The following is a 20,853-nucleotide window of genomic DNA, read 5'->3' on the forward strand; positions in this document are numbered from 1 at the left end:
AGATCGTACCAAAACCCAAAATTCAACCCAACCAATCTGACGTGGCAACTTTGCCTTCTCCGGTAGTCTTCCAGTCCTCTGCTTCAGATTCCGCATTCTTCTTACGTCACCTCGATTTTCGTGTCCTCCCCTTTCAAATTTCCCCCAACTCAAATCTTCTTCTCCATCAATCACAAACCTCGAAACCCTAAGCCATGAAATCACAGAGCTCCTAAAATGAGCGGGAACGAGTTCCGCTTCTTCTTGTCCTGCGACATCAATCTCCCACTCACCTTTCGGATCGAGCGGCTTGAAGGAGCTCTGAGCCGGCCCAAGTCCACAACCTCCGGTACCTTTTCCGTCTCAATTTCCCATCCGGTTCAATTTTCCAATCAATCTGTTTTTCCTCAATTCAATTTTGTATGCTCTGCAGATGTTGATCCAACTCCGGCGACGGAGGAGAGAAGAGCAGAGCTGTATGTGGAGTGCGCATTGTACATTGATGGCGCTCCGTTTGGCTTGCCCACACGGACAAGGTTTTACTGATTTCTTCTACTTCAATTTTATCAAATGCTATTGTTTTAGTTACTGGAATTTGATTTTTTTTTTTTTTTTTTACCAGGCTGGAATCTTCAGGGCCTTCATATTGTTGGAACGAGCTGATTACTCTGAGTACTAAGTATAATGACTTGACTGGTCACTCACAGCTTGCTTTTACTGTATGTTATCTGTTTTGCTTCGATTGCTCAAATTTAGTATGTCTCCGTTGTATATGGTGTTGTGAAGTGTATATCTATGTGCTCCATTTGATTTTCGGCTGCGTTGGAGATGTAGGTTTGGGATGTTTCGTGTGGGAAAGATGAAGGGTTGATTGGTGGTGCTACGATTCTTCTCTTTAATAACAAGAAGCAACTCAAGACAGGGAAGCAAAAGTTGAGGCTTTGGCCAGGAAAAGTAGCTGATGGGTCATTTCCTACTTCGACTCCTGGAAAGGTCTTTTGAGCATTTCATTTTAAGCAATTGAGAGTTATGTTTTTGCATTTATAGTCCTCTGAAACCATTTGGCCATAGTTCTGAATTCCACGTTTTATTTTCCTATAGGTTCCCCGGAATGAACGTGGGGAGTTGGAACGTTTGGAGAAGCTAGTGAATAAGTATGAGAGGGGACAGATCCAATGTGTTGATTGGCTGGACCGCCTTGCATTTAAAGCTATGGAGAGAATAAAGGAACGTGAAAGCTCTAAAAATGGAAGTTTGCATTTGTACCTGGTTGTCGATTTCTGTAGTTTTGAGCATCGTGTTGTTTTCCAGGTAAACCCAGTCTGCAACTAGTTTAAAGTTTTCAAACTACTTGTTGGCTGATAAGTACATATACTGTGACTATCTGTATAATTAGTGTTTGATAAGTTTATTTATGCGAGTAGGTTTATGTTTTTCAATACGAGCTGTATAGGTTGTGATATCATATTGTAACTAGGTTGATAGCATTTTTTCTACCAACAATCGACCATGTACGATGTTAAGGGTGCTTAGTTGCTATTTGAATTCTTTAACAGTTTGACTTCAACGTTAATTGTTACTGTATCTTGAAATGATTACCAAGTTCTTATTTGCTCTTTATTGATGAGTATGTTCATAGCAGCAACATTTTTTGTTCTATTATAAAGATAAAAATAAAACATTTTTTTTTGTTCTAATGTAGGAATCAGGGGCAAATTTCTTATTACCATCCCCTATAGCTTCCACGAATGAAATTGTCACTGTATGGGACCCAGAGCTGGGAAAGATAAATCCATCAGAGCACAAGCAACTAAAACTTGCAAGGAGTTTAACCCGTGGTATCATTGATAGGGATCTCAAGCCAAGCTCCAATGAGAGAAAGTAAGTTTGAAATGTATTCTAAATATGGTATTTGAAATTTTTTTCATTGTTTTTAGTTCGTATCCCACATACTCATGTATTATTAATTAATGTGATGCTGGAGTTGTGTCCTACTCTTATGGTATACAATATAGATATCAGGTGTTTCTCATTTTGGGTTGTTGTAGTTTAGTGGATGAATTAATTGTCATTTTTTGTTGTTGTCATCTTACTAATGGACCAGTCTTCATATTTTAGCTGCATTTTGCCTTTCAGCAGCACTGCTATATTGTTGTGCTGATTAGCTTTCCTTTGATAGTTTAGTGGTATATCATTTTTCTTCTACCCTTTTCTGTAAGGTCGATACAGAGGATTCTAAAGTACCCTCCAACAAGGACATTGAGTGGTGACGAAAGGCAGCTTCTGTGGAAATTTCGTTTCTCATTGATGTCTGAGAAGAGGGCCCTCACAAAGTTCCTCAAATGTGTTGAATGGAGTGATGTTCAGGTCAGCGTCTCTTTCTTCTCTCTCCTCCTCAGCATCTTATTCTCTCAACCATTAGTTTATGGGCCATATTAGTACGGCATTGCAGTTTCATTCGATTCCTAGAATAGGTTGGTTCTATTACTTGTGTTTCCAGTTTTTTTCTATTATTTAAGCATAAAAGGAGCTTGTGTACACGATCCTAGGCCCTTGGTTCAATACTGGCAAATCCCCTGTAAGCTTTAGGCAACTAGTAGCTTCATATATGTGCATCCATTTGCCAAATAGGATATTGCACTTTTGGCAATTTGCATACTGTTGTACCAAAATACCAATCACTCAATTCTTGTTTTGGATTTCATTTTGACATGCTATTGTTTTATTTATATAGTTAGGTCGTTCTTTTTCAATTTGAGCGTGCATGCTCTTTTTATCATGAAAGAATAGTAAATATATTAACATTTAAGATTTTCGTATTATGTAATTGTAGGAAGCAAAACAAGCATTAGAATTGATGGGCAGATGGGAAATGATTGATGTTTGCGATGCGTTGGAGCTGTTATCTCCTGTTTTTGAAAGTGAAGAGGTGGGCTGTGTGCTCTTAAGTTGTCTTTTAAATCCTGTTCACTACAACTTGAGTTTATGACATTTATCTGCCCTTATCATGATCTGTTTTAAACTATGTTGTGATATCTGATTATTGATTCACTAAATAGAGTATCCTTGAGAACTTTTTTTAATTTGGATTTTTTAAATCTTGTATCTATAGATCAATACTTCATTTCATGCTGAGAAATGGGATATGATGTTTTGTTAGTCTTCTGTGATGTGGAAAGTGTGTTATGCTGTGATACACATAGCTCAGAGTTATTGGTTTAGTTAGTATTTTTGACATTTTATTGGAAACTGAAGAATGCCCAACTTACCTGCTACTAGGTTCGTGCATATGCTGTCAGTGTTCTTGAAAGAGCTGATGATGAAGAACTCCAATGTTACTTACTTCAGCTGGTTCAGGCTCTTCGATTCGAGCGCTCTGATAAATCCTGTCTTTCTCATTTCCTTGTTCAACGTGGTATGTTACTATAAATGCTGATACTTTACTTGTGAATTTACATATACACATACCTTCATGCTTCTTATAATGTTCATCTTTGGGATGTGTGCATGCATGTTCAAGTGCTAACCTTCACAGTATTATAAGTTTAGTTTATGGTATTTTGATGATTGTACCTTGGATCCTGACAGCATTACGAAACATTGAGTTGGCTAGCTTTCTTCGCTGGTATGTTGCTGTGGAACTTCACGATCCAGCATATGCGAAGCGTTTTTACTGTACCTACGAACTCCTGGAAGAGAATATGATGAAGGTTAGATTTCTTAAATTTCTCTAAAAATGAATAAATTCATGAAGTAACCCTTCTACAACTTGAAAAGGGCTTTTGGGTTTTCATATGTATTGAGTGAATATGATAATCTGCTTATTAAGTTTTTAGTACTCAACTTGTTCTAGCACTTTCCACATCTTCACTTTCTGGTCTGAAACCACTAGTGGAAAGAAACCTTATACTATATAACAGGAAATTTCTATTGAATGACACATCATTCTGTGCATTAACAAGTCACAAGATAGATAGAAAGAAACATTGCTACATTTCAGACTTATTTTCTATACAGATTATAATTGCATTGCTATACCATAAATATGTTAGAGTCAATCAACACCAACCTACACTGACTCAAGAGTTTATTTCATAAATGAAAGATATTCTATTCCTGTCTTTGTCGTCTTTTATATATATAGATGCAATGACAAAAAAGAATCAAAAGATGGGAAATGTGTAGTTTTCTTGTTTCAATGCATGTCATTGTTTGTGTGTATGAAGTATGAAGCGAAGTCAGTATTTCACCATATCAACTTGATACTGATTAAGCAATAGTTTCATGATGGTGAACGTGCTTGATATATACTTGTCTCTGAAGGTCAATAACTATATCCACTTTATGCAGTTGTCAGCTGGTATGCATGGAGACGAGGATGGATTTAAATTGTGGCAAAGTTTGGTGCGTCAGACAGAATTGACTGCACAACTGTGTTCAATTACAAGAGATGTTAGAAATGTACGTGGCAATACTCAGAAGAAGATTGAAAAGCTTAGACAGCTGCTTTCTGGTCTTCTTAGTGAACTTACATATTTTGAAGAGGTATTGCTTTGGTTGGAGTTCCTTGCCTCGTAATTATTTTCATCTATTTAACTATGAATCCATCTAGTCTCTCTAGTTTTACATCTGATGTGTTGACTGCTTTGGTCTATGAAAATTTTAGCCGATTAGATCACCACTGGCTCCAGGAGTCCTCATCAATGGGATTGTGCCATCGGAGTCATCAATATTCAAAAGTGCACTGCATCCTCTTCGCTTGACTTTCCGAGCAGCAAATGGGGGCAGTTGCAAAGTTATCTTCAAGAAGGGGGATGACATTCGCCAGGACCAATTAGTAAGTAGTTCTCTCATGCATGCTATTGCGTGTGTGCACATGCACATTAGAACTGTGATTAAGTGGATCTGTTGTCTTGTAGGTTGTTCAAATGGTATCTCTCATGGATCGATTGCTCAAAAACGAAAATCTTGATCTGCACTTAACTCCTTATAAGGTTCTTGCAACTGGGCAAGATGAAGGAATGATGGAATTCATTCCATCCCGCACGTTAGCGCTGGTATTAAATCCTTTAAGATTCCTCTTAGATGTAGACGTCTTCTAACTGGTCACATTTATTGATGATCTTGTTTCGTTTTATCTTGATTACTAATGATTGGGATATACATGTATATTATGAAGCTTTATCATTCCAGGACTTCCTTTGAAAAAGAATGTAAAACAGTTAGTTGTAGTGGCCTTTTTGGCTCGATGGTTACAATTTGTGGCCTCCTACTAGTTGTGTAGGCTATTTAGGCAATTGAATACTGTCTAGGCCTGCTTTTTTCAGGAATGTGCATGTATTTTGTGATTTGTTAATTATCAATATTTCTAAGAAGTTACTAATTCATGTTTTCTTACGGCTATGATTTAAGAGTTGAGGAAAAGTGATAGAACTAGAGAAGTTTGAAAGTAAACTGTTGTTAATCCGATTAAGATGTTTATTTGTTTCAGAGTTGTTATTCAAATGAAGTATTATACTAATTGTAGCTTGTAATTGGATATCGAGTGGTAAAATGTTTTCTTTTTTCCAGATTCTCTCAGAGCATAGAAGTATTACGAGCTACCTGCAGAAGTTTCATCCAGATGAGCATGGACCATTTGGTATTACTGCCACCTGTCTGGAAACATTTATAAAAAGCTGTGCTGGCTACTCTGTAATCACATATATACTGGGCATTGGAGACAGGTGAAGATGCAAAGATGATCACATGTGCATTGCAACGATCTGGACACACACACACACACTTTTTACTGTTTCTAGTGCATGTGTTTAAAACGTTTTCTACCCTTGGAAACTTTCTGAAGTTGCAATATTAGGAAAACTCCACACCTCAAAGAAGAGAAATGCAAAAAGAGATGGAGCAAAAAGTTATTAGCGTCACACAAATTGGAATATTGGATCATCTTACTTGCCCAAGCTGTCTAATTCTGTTATATCCTGTATTTTTAGTGTACCCTTCTGATTCAGTAAATTTGCTACCAAGTTTTGCACAATATATATTTGCATCGTGCCATTTAAGGTTATCATGCCAGTTGAATCATATAGACATGTTGGTTTTCCTACTTTATATGGTTGTTCCTATTATACCAGATGCAGTTTTATAACATTAACCTTTTTTCTTAGGCATCTTGACAACCTTCTTCTTAGGGATGATGGAAGCCTTTTCCATGTTGATTTTGGCTTCATTCTTGGTCGTGATCCAAAGCCATTTCCACCACCAATGAAGCTTTGCAAAGAAATGGTTGAGGCTATGGGTGGAGCTGAAAGGTCGTTTATGATAGATTTTGACACTTTGATGCTTATCTATTATGTCATGTTTGCTGCACAGAATCCCATTAGATGTAGGAAATGGGATTCATATCATCTGGGGTGCAAAACTATGCAAATCTTTGATTTCTTTTTTTCCTTTTGCAGCCAGTACTATACAAGGTTCAAGTCCTACTGTTGTGAAGCATACAACATTATTCGGAAATCTAGTAACCTAATCTTGAATCTTTTTCATCTAATGGCGGGTTCCAACATTCCTGACATAGCGTCTGATCCTGAAAAAGGCATCCTCAAGGTAAGTTCCTTTATTATTGTAATCTTATTTATGTTGTTCAGTCTTGCAACTTTGGTCGTTTTGTTTTGACTGTGACTCTTTTGGTGATATATAGCTCCAGGAGAAATTCCGGTTGGACTTAGACGATGAAGCCTGCATACATTTCTTCCAGGACTTGATCAATGAGAGTGTTAGTGCACTGTTTCCTCAAATGGTTGAGACCATTCATCGGTGGGCTCAATATTGGCGCTGATCCCCGTACAAGGAAGTTACAGGTCATTTAGGATTTCTATCCAGTTCCTGTTTTGTTTTAAAAGTCTGGAAAAAGTCTCTAATGATGCTGAAATCGGTTTCTGATTTAATCTGGTTTTAGCCTATGATTATATCGCTGATGACGGAGTCTGGTTTATACACCAACAGCTTTAGATCCCGCAAAGATGAGATTATGAAAGTCCTAATTTTTCTTTTGGTCTTTTTAAGGTTCAGATCTGTAGCCACTTCAAGATGGTAGTTTGGTCCAGATTGCAGAGGACAAAGAAGCATATTGTGCATAGCTGTATATAAATTATATTTTCTTTCACCTTCTAATGTAGGTTTGGTCAAAGACTGAAGATGCAGGTTGTAACTTAATGAATAACTGTATATAAGTTCTGATCATTTTAGGTGTCGGTTCTAATCTATTCCCATTGTGGAACTCTATTTTTTAATTATTAGATGTAGATCTCATAGAATGCTTTTTTTTTTTTTTTTACATATATCAAAAGAGGATTAAAGGATTTCACTCTTACCCCATGATGGCTCAAACCCCTTTGAGAATGCTTATTTATAAAACAAATGTATACTTAGGGTGTAAGGATTTCCTGATAACTCAATTACGTATAGGATAATTCTTATGTTCACTCGGTCGTTAACTCACCCATGACATTTAATGTGTTTTCACTTTTTTTTTTGATTGGGGTGACCAACAAGTCACTTAGGTTATGTTAATGAGTTAGTAACACTCACCTAATATTATCATATTGAGGTCTGTTGGGAAGCGCACGAATCCTCAAATTTGCTGGCCACAAACTAGTGGGAGGAGAGTTGAGACTCGAACGCTGAGGCTTTCATGCTACGGCTCTCAACCAATTTTATCACACCAGATGATTAAATGTGTTATCATTTCATAATCTAAACCGTCCACATTTTAAAACACAATGTTTCTAGAAAACAATAGGAGGGGTGTCGCCCGTATGGGGGGGATTTCAATCGGGCATCAATCGTAATCACCTGTATAAAACAGCACCGAGCATGACTTGGATTGGAAAGTCTCAACTTAAATCATATATATATTGCAGGCTTAATATTAACGCATAGTCCATGACTTGGCGATCGTTGATTGGACACCTACCGTCACCAGCAGGCTTCACATAACAACGCTGGACGTCCGGGTCATTTTCGTAATTTCAACAAGAAAAAAAATAGTCTGTTGCCGGGAAGCCCCATGTTTATTCTGGTCTCTCATTTATAACCCCCCCCCAACCCCAAGTTGACGATCCTCACACATTTTCAAGCTCTCTCATTCATTCCCCTTCTCTCTCTCTCTCTCTCTCTCTCTCTCTCGCTTTTAGATCCCTCTGTGTGAAATCTCAGGTAAATTCCAACTCTCAGATCTCGATCTCTGTTCTGTATTCTCTGAATTCTCTCGCATTTGATCGCTCTCGGTTCGATCTCAATTTCATTTTGTTCGCTTTAGATTTCTGCTTAATATGCTTGAATTCTGTTTAGTTTCTGTTCTGATTCGAAGATCACGCGTTTTGATCATTCGGATCTCTGTGATTGTGCTCGAATTGCTTTAGCGAGTGTTGTTGTTGGAGCCTGAGGTGCTCTCATGGCATTTCTGCATCTGTTTGGTGTCAGATCTGCTCGATCCGTTGATATTGATGGCTTCATTGTTGTTAATTGTGTGATTTCGGCTGGTAATGTGCAGGGATCCGCAGTCAGAATGGGGCTCACGTTCACGAAGCTTTTCAGCCGGCTTTTTGCCAAGAAAGAGATGCGAATTCTGATGGTCGGTCTCGATGCCGCTGGTAAGACCACCATTCTCTACAAGCTCAAGCTCGGTGAGATCGTCACAACAATTCCTACTATTGGTGAGTCCTTTCTTTCCAGACTGATGCATTGTGTGTGATGATATGATGTACTTTGTAGAATATGTCGCCATGGCTGATATAGCTCAACTTTGATCTGAATTTTGCTCCAAGGCATAAAATCACTGACATGCAACTGCTCAATTTGTTATGAATTTGGACAATGTTGTCTATCAAATTGTTGATTTCTACAGTTTAGATTGAATTGTTCACATTGAGTTCTATGACAATTTTGCTGTGAAAAGGTTCAGAAGAATTTTTTTTTGGCATTCTCCTATTAATTTAATAACTGAAAGTCTGTTTTGGACGGCAAGTGTAGTGGAATATCCAATGTGATCATGTTATGTCATATTTACTAGGTTGCCTTGTGAATTTCAATGATTCTGATATTCCTGAATGAAGTTGATTAGCTTGTGATGTTTCTAAGATTATTGCAAATGTGTAATCTCAGGATTAATAAAATAATATTGTTGATTGGCAGGATTTAATGTTGAGACCGTGGAATACAAGAACATCAGCTTCACAGTCTGGGATGTCGGGGGTCAGGACAAGGTATGATGTTAGTGATTGTTAAAGAGGCACGTGGAGTGAAATGAAGTTCAAGTTGACTTATTGACAGATTTGAGATGCCCATTTTCTTCCTTTCAGATCCGACCTTTGTGGAGGCACTACTTCCAGAACACACAGGGTCTTATCTTTGTTGTGGACAGCAATGACAGAGACCGTGTTGTTGAGGCAAGGGATGAATTGCACAGGATGTTGAATGAGGTTTGTTCTTATTTTGCAAGAGCACTTTTACAGACATGCTTTAACTTTTTATTCTTGCAGTAACTAGATTCTAGCTTGGTATATGAGGTTAAGTTATGAATGGATGAAAAGACTTGCAGATTGTAGAAATGAATGCAAGGTTATAAAAATTAGAGGTGGAATCAGTTAGCCAGTGGCTTAAGTAGCATATTTTACCTCGTATGTGTATGCCATCGATGTGTGTTGGATATCTGCAAATTTATATTGTATTTTTTTTTTTCTTTCCAAAATGGACTTATGGAATGAAGCATATCTTGACCAATATGCTACTTTGCTTTAGCTTTGCCTATTATGCCTAAATTAATAACCATTATTGAACTTGATTTATGTGATTTAGTATGTTCATGTTAATTTGAAGGTCTATTCTTGTATTTCTGTTATCTGTTACCTTTCTCTTTCAAGGTTTTATCCGAGTGAGATTGGATGTATTAGGATTTGCAATTGTTTTCTGTTCCATGTTTTAATTAAATTATATGCTGGTTTCAGGATGAGCTGCGAGAAGCTGTGTTGCTTGTTTTTGCCAACAAACAGGATCTCCCCAATGCAATGAATGCTGCTGAAATTACTGATAAGCTTGGCCTCCACTCTCTCCGACAGCGTCACTGGTACCTTCATGACCTTCATGTCCCCCCTTCCCTTCTGTCATTCATGCAATCAGCTTTAGTCTAATATGCATTTTTTTGTCTTTACAGGTACATTCAGAGCACTTGTGCAACCTCTGGAGAGGGTCTATATGAAGGCCTGGATTGGCTCTCCAACAACATTGCTAACAAGGTAATTACTGATTTCTATTTCACAATGTTTATAACTTTCCATATTGAAATGTATAACTAACCAAGATTACAATTTTAAGTAGCATCATAACTAGTTTATATTTCACCTTCAAAAATACTGATGTTGTTTTGGTCGTTCATGGTTTAGCTGTCTGACTTATTATGATATTATTAGTTGCCAGTCTTCAACATTTGAACTCTCTTCATATTTTCTGATACATTTCTGTTATTGCAGGCTTGATCCCTATTTGGGAGTCGTTTTGAGGACTGGCAATTCTGGATGCAGGGGTGAATATTATCTAGTTCGTTTTTTGTTTCTCCGAGACAATTGAATTTGTTGTTAAATCTGTTTCTCCCGAAAATGATCATTTCATTTGTAGGACCTTTAATGGTTATATTTGTAATAGAAGAATGGTTGGTCAAATGTATACATTTGAGCTTTTGATTGAATTTGGATACAGTGTTCTGAGTTGTAATTGGATTTCAGACATAGTCCTTTCCTTCTAAGATACTTTTTTTTTTTTTTGTTTATTTATTTTATTTTACCTTATTTGTTTAGTTGGTTGAATGCTGTTTTGGATTCTTTACTGCATATTCTTCTGGGCCTGAGCTATTTTTTTCTGTAGAAAATCGTCTGTTTTCTAGGGTCGAAGATTTTATAAGATTTCCAGTAGAAGCATGTGGGACTTGCATTCTTTGACCATTCCACAAATTTTGGACGAGAAACATGGTTGTACCTTGTACGCATGGGAAGCATATTCTTGGTTGGAATCAAGTGATGTGAATATGTGAACACTTGCACCATAAAGATTCTAAAAATAAACATAGCTCTATTTGTTCTGGACGTGTGAGACTAAAGGTTGTGCTTTGCTTTCGTGTATGATAAACATGATTGGAATTTCGTTGCCACCCATAATTCCAAGTGATGCGAAACCACACTTGAATTTTGGCAAAGGCAATCCATTCCTTGGTTCCCAGTCCCTCCGAGGTTTGGGACCCTTGAGAGGGAGCCCTTTCAATCGTTATTAACTTCCATTTTGGTCCTCTTAGTGATCTATAACTAGGTCAGAGTTCCACTCAAATATCCGCATGTAACACCAAATGAATGCATTTTAGGGTTTAATATCCTCTCATTTCTTTTGTAGTTTAGTTTTAGTTTTAGGCTGCCAAAAATTTGAAGGCGAATGCTTGATCATTGTCCACGGAACGCCTTTTCATCGAGGCACTGTTGATGAGAGAAACTAAGGAGGTCGGTCGTGTCATCACCACTCAAAACTAATGATATTTTGTTGTATGGTGAAAAATTGGAAGTTACGATATTCTTAGATGGTGAGTCGAACGTTTAACGTGACATGCATACTAAGACGTGCAGACGCTACCACCAAAAATGATCCGCCCGCTTCACCCAAGAGTTCTCCCTACTCATATATGTGGTCTTGAAGTTTTCCAGCCTTTTTTTCTCGATCATTTTGAGACTAATTAGCTAGACTTTACCTTATTGCCCATGCATGTGATGATGCTTAATAAATCCAAAGGCAATAATGAAAGCGTTATGGCCCTTATGGGCCTTGGCATCCTGGAGAGCATCTGCTATACTAGTCATTCTCATGCAAAGCATACATACAAAGTCGACGATCTTTGTCCACCTACATGCGCCTCTTGGCATCTTTGATGGTGCCCGTCACCGCTCTCGCCGTTTTGACCCAGGAGGGCCAGGACCAGCCAAGTATGCTACTGCCTAGCTACTGGCCTCATGTGTAATTCATAATTTCATATACAAGTATACTTCTTTGTGATATATCACTCTAGCGAGTAGCGGCAAATCCCAGAAATTTTCTTAATAAAAACGTGATTAAGACTAAGATGCGCATTATTGATGGTTGCATAACCTCAATCTTCTCTTTTTATAGTTATAGGAGCAAGTTTGGTGGTGGATCTCTACCTCATAGTAAAGTTGGCAGTGGAAGATTCCTAACCCGACAAAGTATGGTGAGACAATTTAAAGCTTTTGCACTAGAACTAACAAAGTAGGGCATAGGCTACTTGTAAATAAAGAAATGTCATTCCTATAAAATCAAAGGAAATTAACTTCTGATGCAAACTGATCAACTTTTCATATTGATCGATCGGATTCCAAGTGATGATCGTCTCAATTTTGAGCTCCAAGTACCTGATCGAGTACATGCATGCACTGCATCTTAATTCTTGCTGTCTGTCTTTAAGGGCTCAACTGCATGCCCTAGTATGAGCAATCCCTGGAGCTCTGCAAATTAACGTGTTACATGTCCCGTGATTGTTCTTCACTTCTTCTTCAAGCTGAATTGTTCTGGAAGCTTCTATATTTCTGAACAAGATTGTTGATCCTGCAGGCATTTTCTTTTCTCTTTTTCTTTCTCTCTGTCTTCAAGGGGTTGGTACTTGGGCCCAACATGACTATATGTTCTGCGCAATTCCTGGAGATATAAATATAACATCTGATTCCACTTTGGATTTCAGATCTGTTTGTGTATAACATGAATAAACTTTTCTCAGTCACGATACACAAATCAAAGTAGAATTTGATCGATGCTTTATTTGAATATATTTGAGTCTCACTCTTAACTCCAGTACTTGATAATTGATATATAGATATGATCGATGCAAGTGTTTCGAATGTTTCACATTGAAAAACTGAATATTAATATAAGCTCATAGGCACTAAGCTAGCTATATTTGCCTGAGAATGACAGTATGCTAGATTTGTATCTCATGTTTCAAACTAATGGATGCCATTGAGTTTGAGCCTACAAGCAAATAAAGCTAGCTAGTGCTGACTGATCAATATCTAAATCTCCCCATATTTTCATTTCTATATCAACCTAGGATCCACACATATATATATATATATATATGTGTGTGTGTGTATTATTTATATTAGTTCTATTAATTTCAGCAAAGGAAAATGACTCTTCCACTTGATGATATGATGCCCATTACATATATTCCCCCCCAGAGCAAGTAATCATATATACTGATACTATTGGAGCATCACTTTCTAAATTTTTGACCGTGACCTTTAACCCTCCCTTGAGTCTTGATGATAAGGCTTAGCTATAGATGATTGGCGGGTTGAACATCAAACACTGTTCATTCATTTTTTGGGTTTTTTTTTTTTTTCCTTTGAACATTAACTAATAAAAAAAGTTAGGACCATGTATAATTTGCATTTGAGTTTCATTTGGGCTTCATTTCACATGCATCTTCTCTTCATTTGCGTTCTATTTAAATCAAGCCTTTGGTCGACTGCAGAGCCAGGAACAAAGGTTAGTAAGGTTTGGCTTCCTCAGTGTAGCTAATATCTTTGCTTTCCCTACACTCCTCATCACTACATCAATCTTTTCACTAAGCGCACACACAAATCTACTCAATGGCTCCACCTGAAGTTCCGGTAGATGTGTTCACGGCCACCAGCAAGGTCTTGACGTTGAGTGCAGGCTACTCCAAGAGGGCCTATGTGACATTCTTAGCCGGTAATGGTGACTACGTCAAAGGAGTCGTGGGATTGGCTAAGGGTTTGCGCAAGGTGAAGACTGCCTACCCTCTAGTGGTTGCAATATTGCCTGACGTCCCGGAAGAACACCGTGAGATTTTGAGGTCTCAAGGTTGTATTGTTCGTGAGATCGTGCCAATTTATCCTCCTAAGAACCAAGTCGAGTTTGCTATGGCATATTATGTCATCAACTACTCCAAGCTCCGGATTTGGAATGTAAGTATATACGTAAAATATTTGACATGTTATGTTATCAAACTATGAATCCGAACTACATGTTATAATAGTATTACGTATGCAGTTTGAGGAGTACAGCAAGATGATATATTTGGATGCGGACATCCAAGTGTACAACAACATAGATCACCTCTTTGACACTCCTGATGGATACTTCTATGCCGTGATGGACTGCTTCTGTGAACATACATGGAGTCACTCGCCGCAGTACAAAGTTGGGTATTGCCAGCAGTGCCCAGACAAGGTTACATGGCCGGCCGAGATGGGTTCTCCTCCTCCGTTGTACTTCAACGCCGGCATGTTTGTGTTTGAGCCTAATCGTTTGACCTACGAAAGCCTTCTCGAGAATCTCCTGGTTGTTCCTCCCACACCTTTTGCAGAGCAAGTGAGTGTATTCCTCAGTAATTCTGTAATGAAAATTGATTGCTCTTTTTTTCTTTTTTCTGTCATCATTTCTTATTAATTATTCTCTGGTGTTCAAAATTTTACAGGATTTCTTGAACATGTTCTTCCAAAAGACTTACAAGCCCATCCCTCTTGCATACAACCTAGTTCTGGCCATGCTGTGGCGCCACCCAGAGAATGTGAAGCTCGATGAAGTAAACGTTGTCCACTACTGTGCTGCTGTAAGTAGCATTGTTTTACCTTCAAACTCATTACTTCAAATTTCCAAAACTAATTAAGCTAATTATCGATATTTGGGTGACTAATCATAGGGATCAAAGCCATGGAGGTACACCGGCGTAGAAGAAAACATGCAGAGAGAGGACATCAAGATGTTAGTAGCAAAATGGTGGGAAGTTTATAACGACGAGTCCCTGGATTTCAAAGCTGATCAACCCCCGGCTGCTGCAGAAGATCAAACTTTCTCCAAGTCGTTGATCATGGGTTCGATGCCTCATGGGACTGCCATGACTTACATTCCGGCACCCACTGCTGCTTGAAATATGATCTTGAAAGATTACTTCTAATAGTTCAAAAGTTGGTGTGATCAGTACTAATCATCTTCTTTACTCTTTTCTGGGTTGCTTGGCCTTTATTTTCTTGGTCCTCAGAGTACGCAGAAACCACATACCTATTTATACATGATATTACCTCTTTGGCAAAAGAAGTATAACTTTTGCCTTGGTGTATTGGAGGATTTGATATGTATTAAGACTTCACTTAATATACGTGTTTTATAGTTTCTTCTTCTAGCAAGATTTTTCTGGTTTTAAGAAGAAAGACTTCAGTTGACCATTCCTTGGCACAAATCTAATTTTTGAATACCCAAAATCCATCCTAGCCGACGAAAAGGTTCCATTCTGAAATTTATGGCAACAACTGTGATCCACACACGTGTCACATTGTGATGGTCTGGACCGTGGTGGCAAGGCCATCAGATACTCATATCTATTGGATTTTTGCTTCTAAATGGCCCAAAATGCTTACAGAGACTTCAAAAGCAAGTGCAGCCATAGATCACCAACTCAGTAGCAGAAAGAAAAGAGGAAGGAAAAAAAAAATCAATTCAACTGATGAGATGACAATACAGAAGGAATATTAGTCATGTGACAGGAGCATGCGATCAATGCACTGAACGATTATGAATTTATGATTGAATGTGTAAGATGACAATGACAGAAATGATTTAAAACATAATCATATGAACAAGGTATTTATAATTTACCAATTCATATCGGCATGCCCTCTGCGGATTGCTCAAGTTTATATATCCATAGAGGTAAAAGCATCCTCACCTTCATATTCCTCATCTTGAGACCCTGAATCCTGGAAGTGATCATCTTCAAAAAGAAAAGTTGGAACTTCTTTGCTTCTCTGGGGTTGTTCTCTGTCGTTCATGTCTATGACTGAAATGATCTTTTCCTTTATACAGTCTTCAACAAGTTCACTTCCTACTCCTTGACATGGTAAACCGAGAAAAGAAAAGCATTCTTCTCGGAAATTTGAGTCGTTGGAGCACAGGATTAGGCTAGAAATTGTTTTTGCAAGATCAGGGGCACAGTCACGAACCTGAGAACCAAGGCAATCAATAAAATCCAGATGCTAAATTCTGAACATAAAGTTGCTAAAGTAATGCAACCAATGATAAAATCAAACAACTTGACCATTCGTCATATCAGTGTATCACTACAAACAAATTGCTAGATACTGTACCAAGAAAATGAAAATACATTAATAAGTTACTCACTGTAGCCTCTTACTACAGGGATTCATAGAAGTGCTTGGAGTTTGATATCTCAACATAAGTGAGACAACTTCTGTTGGAAATTAAAAAAAAATAAAATAATAAATCTCTTATTATTTAACCCTCGAAAAGATAATGTTAAAAATGAGGGAAAACAGTATCTTTCAGGTACAGGTTATCAAATATTTCACCAATCCAAAATGTATGACTTAAAGGTAATATATATCATCTTCATCCATGCTTTGAAACTATCAGCCAAATAGGCTGCAATATGGTTGATTGTGTCTTCCCAAGAAATGTGTCTGGCCACTAGAGAATCTCTAATTAAAATAACTGGGAACCATATAAGTCAGGTACCTTTCAGACTAAAATTTGGACAACACATTCTACTTTATGGAGTTTGACAGGTAGCAACAAACCAACCAACACAGACTAGTTATATCAGGAACACGAGAATAATTAGGGAATTCAACCATCATTTCAAGCACGTGAATTATCAGATGAAGGCTATGAATAATTTGCCTTCTGAAATTGAATATTCAGCAGACCTTTTGCTGCAGAAACTAATTCTTTTATAGAACAAAAACGCGTATGACGATTTGTTGATTTCAGTAACAAGGTAATTGAAGAATGATAATTATTTCCAAGAGGAAAATAACTACCAGCATGACTAAGTTACAATGACATTTTGCACAGGCATTTGTCTTTAGAGAAGCACTATGCTAGAAACTTCAAAGCTGACAGCAAGCGAGAGCAAGATATTACCTTGAGGGCATGGGCACTTAGAAGAACTCCAGCATGTTTGTCCTTCAAATCATTCAATGCAAATTTAACTGCCTTTTTTACAAGTTTTTGATCAGGTTGCATCTTTAGCCTTGCTGATGGTGTTGTAACCTTGGAAGCATGTCAAGGAATGCCATGTGCATGTAACATGTCAGCTTTCATACAAACCATAACAAAAAGCATTTCAGGGAAAAGTTGACTAATGCTGAGAAAATTAAGCATCCGACATAATTTTGGATATTGGTTATGGTAGTGGTGGAGGGAAATGTTAATTTGAACATATGGTGGCAAGTTATCCCATTTCAGTAATGCATAGCCACCCTGCTCCACAACGCCCCCAAAAGTCAATCCATAACTTTTCCAGTCAATGCTTGTTAATGCCTTCACAGATGATTGGGAAATTGGGCAAGGTGAGAAATCTTTGAAATACAAAACCTGAAAATGAACATTTTCATCCAAGTTAAATATATATCGAAAAAATATTGCAATTAAATATATATCGAAAAAATATTGCAAGCACCAAGAAAATTTCTCTAAAAAGAAATCACTTCATTGAAAAATTCATGGACCCACATAATTCTAAAGTTGGCTACATGGTATGCACCCTAATTGTTCTCAATCTTAAAGCATCTGCAGGCTCACAAGTCATAATTGACTGGAACTGTTTTAGGAACGCTTTAGTACAGGAATTGATAAACAGAAGAACTTAAGTGATCAAACAACCTCTGTTTTGGCGCCACATGTCCTCAGGCAAGTACTTGCTATCTCTGATATTTCACTTATTACAATCACAGCTTCCGTAACTGATTCAGAATATCTACGGCTTTCTGTGTGGCATGCTACTCCAGTCCCAACCTTGAGATGCTCCCTTACAAGAGTTTAAGAATAGGTTTAGGACACACAAAAGGAACTTTCAATTTCTGTGACACGTAATCTCGAACCAGTTATGCAACTGCAGCAGTCAGTTTAGAAGCATGAATTTAGTGTACTTACCAATTTGAGAAGCATGACTCGCATTTTTTTCCTAATGTATTTCCATGCTTAAAAACATAGTCTTCAAGGCCTGACTTTAAACGTTCAAGATTTGAAGCTGAGAAAGGTAAAGGATTCCATTCATTTGCCAGCAAAACACTTTCATATCGTGATCCAGGAACATCCCCATGCTCAGCCACCAGCTGAATTGCAACATTCTGGGAACAATAGAAGGTGACCAATTAGTTACTGTTGAATTCATCATTGCAGTTAAGCACATTACTGTACATGCATTGCATCAATTAACTCCTCTCTTTTATATAATTAAAGATGTACTATTGGTAAATAGCAGATCCTAAAGATCAGTAGAAAAACGTTCAAGACATGTAAACAATGTTAATGGCCTTTAAGAACAATGTTAAATTGAAAGACTACGATTTGACATGTAATTGTTTTAACAAATAAAAATCAAAGTTCAAAGTAGAACTTACAGGGATCTTTAGAATGAGGATCTGCAAAACCAGTAGAGGAAAATAAAAATTAAAAAATAGGGTCAGCATCTAGTTAATAGCAGATAAGTTTCCCGGTAGCGAACAACAGTATAAAAAGATGTTGCCTTATCCGGTTATATCATGATCCTCACAAATTTTCTAGAGATACACAATCAATATCAAGCATTTTCATTGAGATAATTGTATCATTATGATATGACAACATCGATTTATAAGTTCAGAAGCAGAATCATCAAACCTTCTGAAAGAAGCGACTAATCTCTCCTAGCAAAACATCAACGCTTTCAAAAATCGACAGACATACTTCAGTCCCACTGGAAACAAACAACAACCATGAATCAATTAGACCACATTTTAAAAAAATAACACCAGCACGGTGGTGAGCCGATTTTCGTACCTGAATTTCTGCCCATTCTTAGGATTCGAAGGCAGCCTGGTCAACCTTCTGGCAGACACAGCCTCTTTTAGATTGAACTCATAGTGATATATCTCATTATCACCAAAACCTACAATTTTCACCAACACTTAACAAACCTCGAAACGCGCCGTTTTAAACAAACCACAGTTGTGGCGTTAGAATCAGAACTCACCGGTGGTTGTGACGGAAAGCAATCCATCTGCATCATAACACCTTCCATGTGAATCAAAATCGGTACGAAAACAGCCAACCGCAAACCAGGACATTTTGGTCAATTCACACTCGACTTACCCCAAATCTCACCGCCAAAAGCCTCCCTGCAAAGCTTCAAAGCTTCAAACTCCTCCACGCAGCTTCCAACACCAGTATCCGAAACTGCCAAAAAAAAAAACCAAAACTACGTCGTTTCGTTTCGAAAACCGAAAATCTCGAGTAAATGAAAAGAGAAGCATAAGAGAAACCTGAAATTCGAACGAGATTGGAAGGCGGAGATCGCCGGAGAACGACGGAGAGTCTGCAGAGGTCGTCGGAAGCGCGGCATCGTTGAAATGCAGAAGAAATTAACTGCGAAAATTGTGATTGAGAGTTAAAAACTGATACGAAACTCAATAGAGATGGCGATCGAATTGAACCGAAACGAATTCTTGAGATTGAAAGTGACCTGTAGACACAGCTCTGGAAGGGAACTGGAAGCAATGTTCATCTCTGAAAATGGTTTTGGATTTTGGGAGCGAATGGAAATGAAAGTCCCGCCTTATATACATGGGTTTGAGAATTGAGCCTCAGTGATTATGCAGATTTGGGCCTAAGTAACTTGGGCTATCTATTTGAAACTCCCTTACTACAGCCGCAATGTCAAGTAATGATTTTGGTTTCAACGAAATCATGATTTCTAATTTTCTACCTAAAATTGTGGACTGTAGCTGCATATAGCACACAATTTTGGCCAAGATCGCACGTTATTATTTTCTCACTAAACTTTACTCACCATTGAGTAATGATTTTCAAACACTTCTCAAACTGATTGGACTCAAAATTCACCATGTGAGTTTGTGATACATGATGAGAATAATAAGAACAAAAATAATGTAACCAAGGTTAACATGTTTCGACATGTCATTGCATTTCATGGGTGTCTCACACCACTTCCTAACATATTAAACCATGTAAAGTCTCATTTCTATTCAAATTTTCATGCTTTTTAATCTCACCATTGGTAAAACATGATTTTTAGAATGTGTTCTAATTGACGAAATACTGAAATCTCTAACAATTCTCTCTCTCTCTAATATATGATTCTTCATAGTCAAAAAACAATAAAATTTATAAAACAGTTTGTTCAATTATGCATATTCGAAAAGTCTGTTTGTCCATGTATTATTCGGGGTACTAAAACGTTCTTTCTTTCTTTCGTTTTTACGTTGAAACATTGTCAAAGCTTCGGCGCCATAGCTTGTACGCTAGTCCTGCATCTGCATGCAATAGCCCTACTATCAGGTAGTGAAAGCTTCACAATTGAATTTTTTGTTTTGTTTTGGCAATAGGGTGAAAAGGGGGTTTAAATGATACTATCATAGGCTAGTTGAGCTTAGCACCTCTATTTGCAGCACTAGAGGAAGTCAGGGTCACTGAAGCTCAATATTGCACGACCACTCAATTCTGGAATTGGAAGTCAACTGATTAAAGTTGATGCCATTTCCATTTCAAGCTTCTATTCTGTCAAAGTCTTCTATTGAGTGCTGCACTGTGGACTCACTCTCATCAGCTGCAGGCAACTTGGCATGTTCTTCTGTTCATATTTTAATAGGTACTACAACTTTCAAAAATAAAAAAATCAATATACACAGCACCAGAAAACAAAAACACATGGTTAATCTGATAAATTTGATTATGTAGAAGGATAGGGCTAACCCATTATTCAAATAGCTGGAAAGTATTAATAGA

General features: G+C 37.6%; 4 protein-coding genes across 8 annotated transcripts; 3 read left to right on the forward strand and 1 right to left on the reverse strand.

Moving 5' to 3' along the window:
* The first annotated feature begins 3 nt into the window (after positions 1-3).
* Positions 4-7,274, forward strand: LOC112196284 (phosphatidylinositol 3-kinase, root isoform). Of its 2 annotated transcripts, XM_024336596.2 has the most exons (18): positions 4-328; positions 413-515; positions 602-698; positions 814-972; positions 1,081-1,290; positions 1,682-1,860; positions 2,199-2,346; positions 2,813-2,908; positions 3,259-3,394; positions 3,568-3,689; positions 4,330-4,524; positions 4,646-4,816; positions 4,899-5,036; positions 5,551-5,705; positions 6,144-6,287; positions 6,435-6,582; positions 6,677-6,836; positions 7,048-7,274. In XM_024336596.2, exons 1-17 carry the CDS (start codon positions 217-219, stop codon positions 6,812-6,814), a joined length of 2,451 nt encoding a protein of 816 aa, XP_024192364.1. In that variant the 5' UTR covers positions 4-216; the 3' UTR covers positions 6,815-6,836; positions 7,048-7,274. The 2 variants fall into 2 exon arrangements, with proteins under 2 accessions (XP_024192364.1, XP_040373852.1); XM_040517918.1 differs by having other exon boundaries at positions 6,677-7,274.
* A 763-nt stretch (positions 7,275-8,037) lies between these two features.
* LOC112196286 (ADP-ribosylation factor 2) lies at positions 8,038-10,781 on the forward strand. The gene is made up of 7 exons (XM_024336598.2): positions 8,038-8,193; positions 8,531-8,693; positions 9,172-9,242; positions 9,339-9,458; positions 9,984-10,102; positions 10,190-10,271; positions 10,506-10,781. Exons 2-7 carry the CDS (start codon positions 8,546-8,548, stop codon positions 10,509-10,511), a joined length of 546 nt encoding a protein of 181 aa, XP_024192366.1. The 5' UTR covers positions 8,038-8,193; positions 8,531-8,545; the 3' UTR covers positions 10,512-10,781.
* Positions 10,782-13,547: 2,766 nt separating this feature from the next.
* Positions 13,548-15,222, forward strand: LOC112197910 (galactinol synthase 1). Its single transcript, XM_024338871.2, has 4 exons — positions 13,548-14,015; positions 14,101-14,421; positions 14,528-14,662; positions 14,753-15,222. The coding sequence occupies exons 1-4, from the start codon at positions 13,677-13,679 to the stop codon at positions 14,978-14,980; spliced, it is 1,023 nt and encodes a 340-aa protein (XP_024194639.1). The 5' UTR covers positions 13,548-13,676; the 3' UTR covers positions 14,981-15,222.
* LOC112197911 (type 2 DNA topoisomerase 6 subunit B-like) lies at positions 15,071-19,701 on the reverse strand. 4 transcript variants are annotated; one of them, XM_040518939.1, is made up of 12 exons: positions 19,571-19,701; positions 19,384-19,473; positions 19,201-19,284; positions 19,082-19,108; positions 18,889-18,997; positions 18,730-18,805; positions 18,471-18,491; positions 18,001-18,197; positions 17,731-17,875; positions 17,249-17,442; positions 16,990-17,113; positions 15,071-16,049 (listed from the first exon to the last, which is right to left on the reverse strand). In XM_040518939.1, exons 1-12 carry the CDS (start codon positions 19,671-19,673, stop codon positions 15,744-15,746), a joined length of 1,476 nt encoding a protein of 491 aa, XP_040374873.1. In that variant the 5' UTR covers positions 19,674-19,701; the 3' UTR covers positions 15,071-15,743. The 4 variants fall into 4 exon arrangements, with proteins under 4 accessions (XP_040374873.1, XP_024194643.2, XP_024194640.1 ...); XM_024338875.2 differs by having other exon boundaries at positions 16,990-17,119; XM_024338872.2 differs by having other exon boundaries at positions 16,990-17,119; positions 19,371-19,473; positions 19,571-19,686.
* Between the last annotated feature and the right edge of the window lie 1,152 nt (positions 19,702-20,853).

Source organism: Rosa chinensis, chromosome 4, assembly GCF_002994745.2.
Source record: "Rosa chinensis cultivar Old Blush chromosome 4, RchiOBHm-V2, whole genome shotgun sequence".
In the NCBI taxonomy this organism is placed as follows: Eukaryota; Viridiplantae; Streptophyta; class Magnoliopsida; order Rosales; family Rosaceae; genus Rosa; species Rosa chinensis.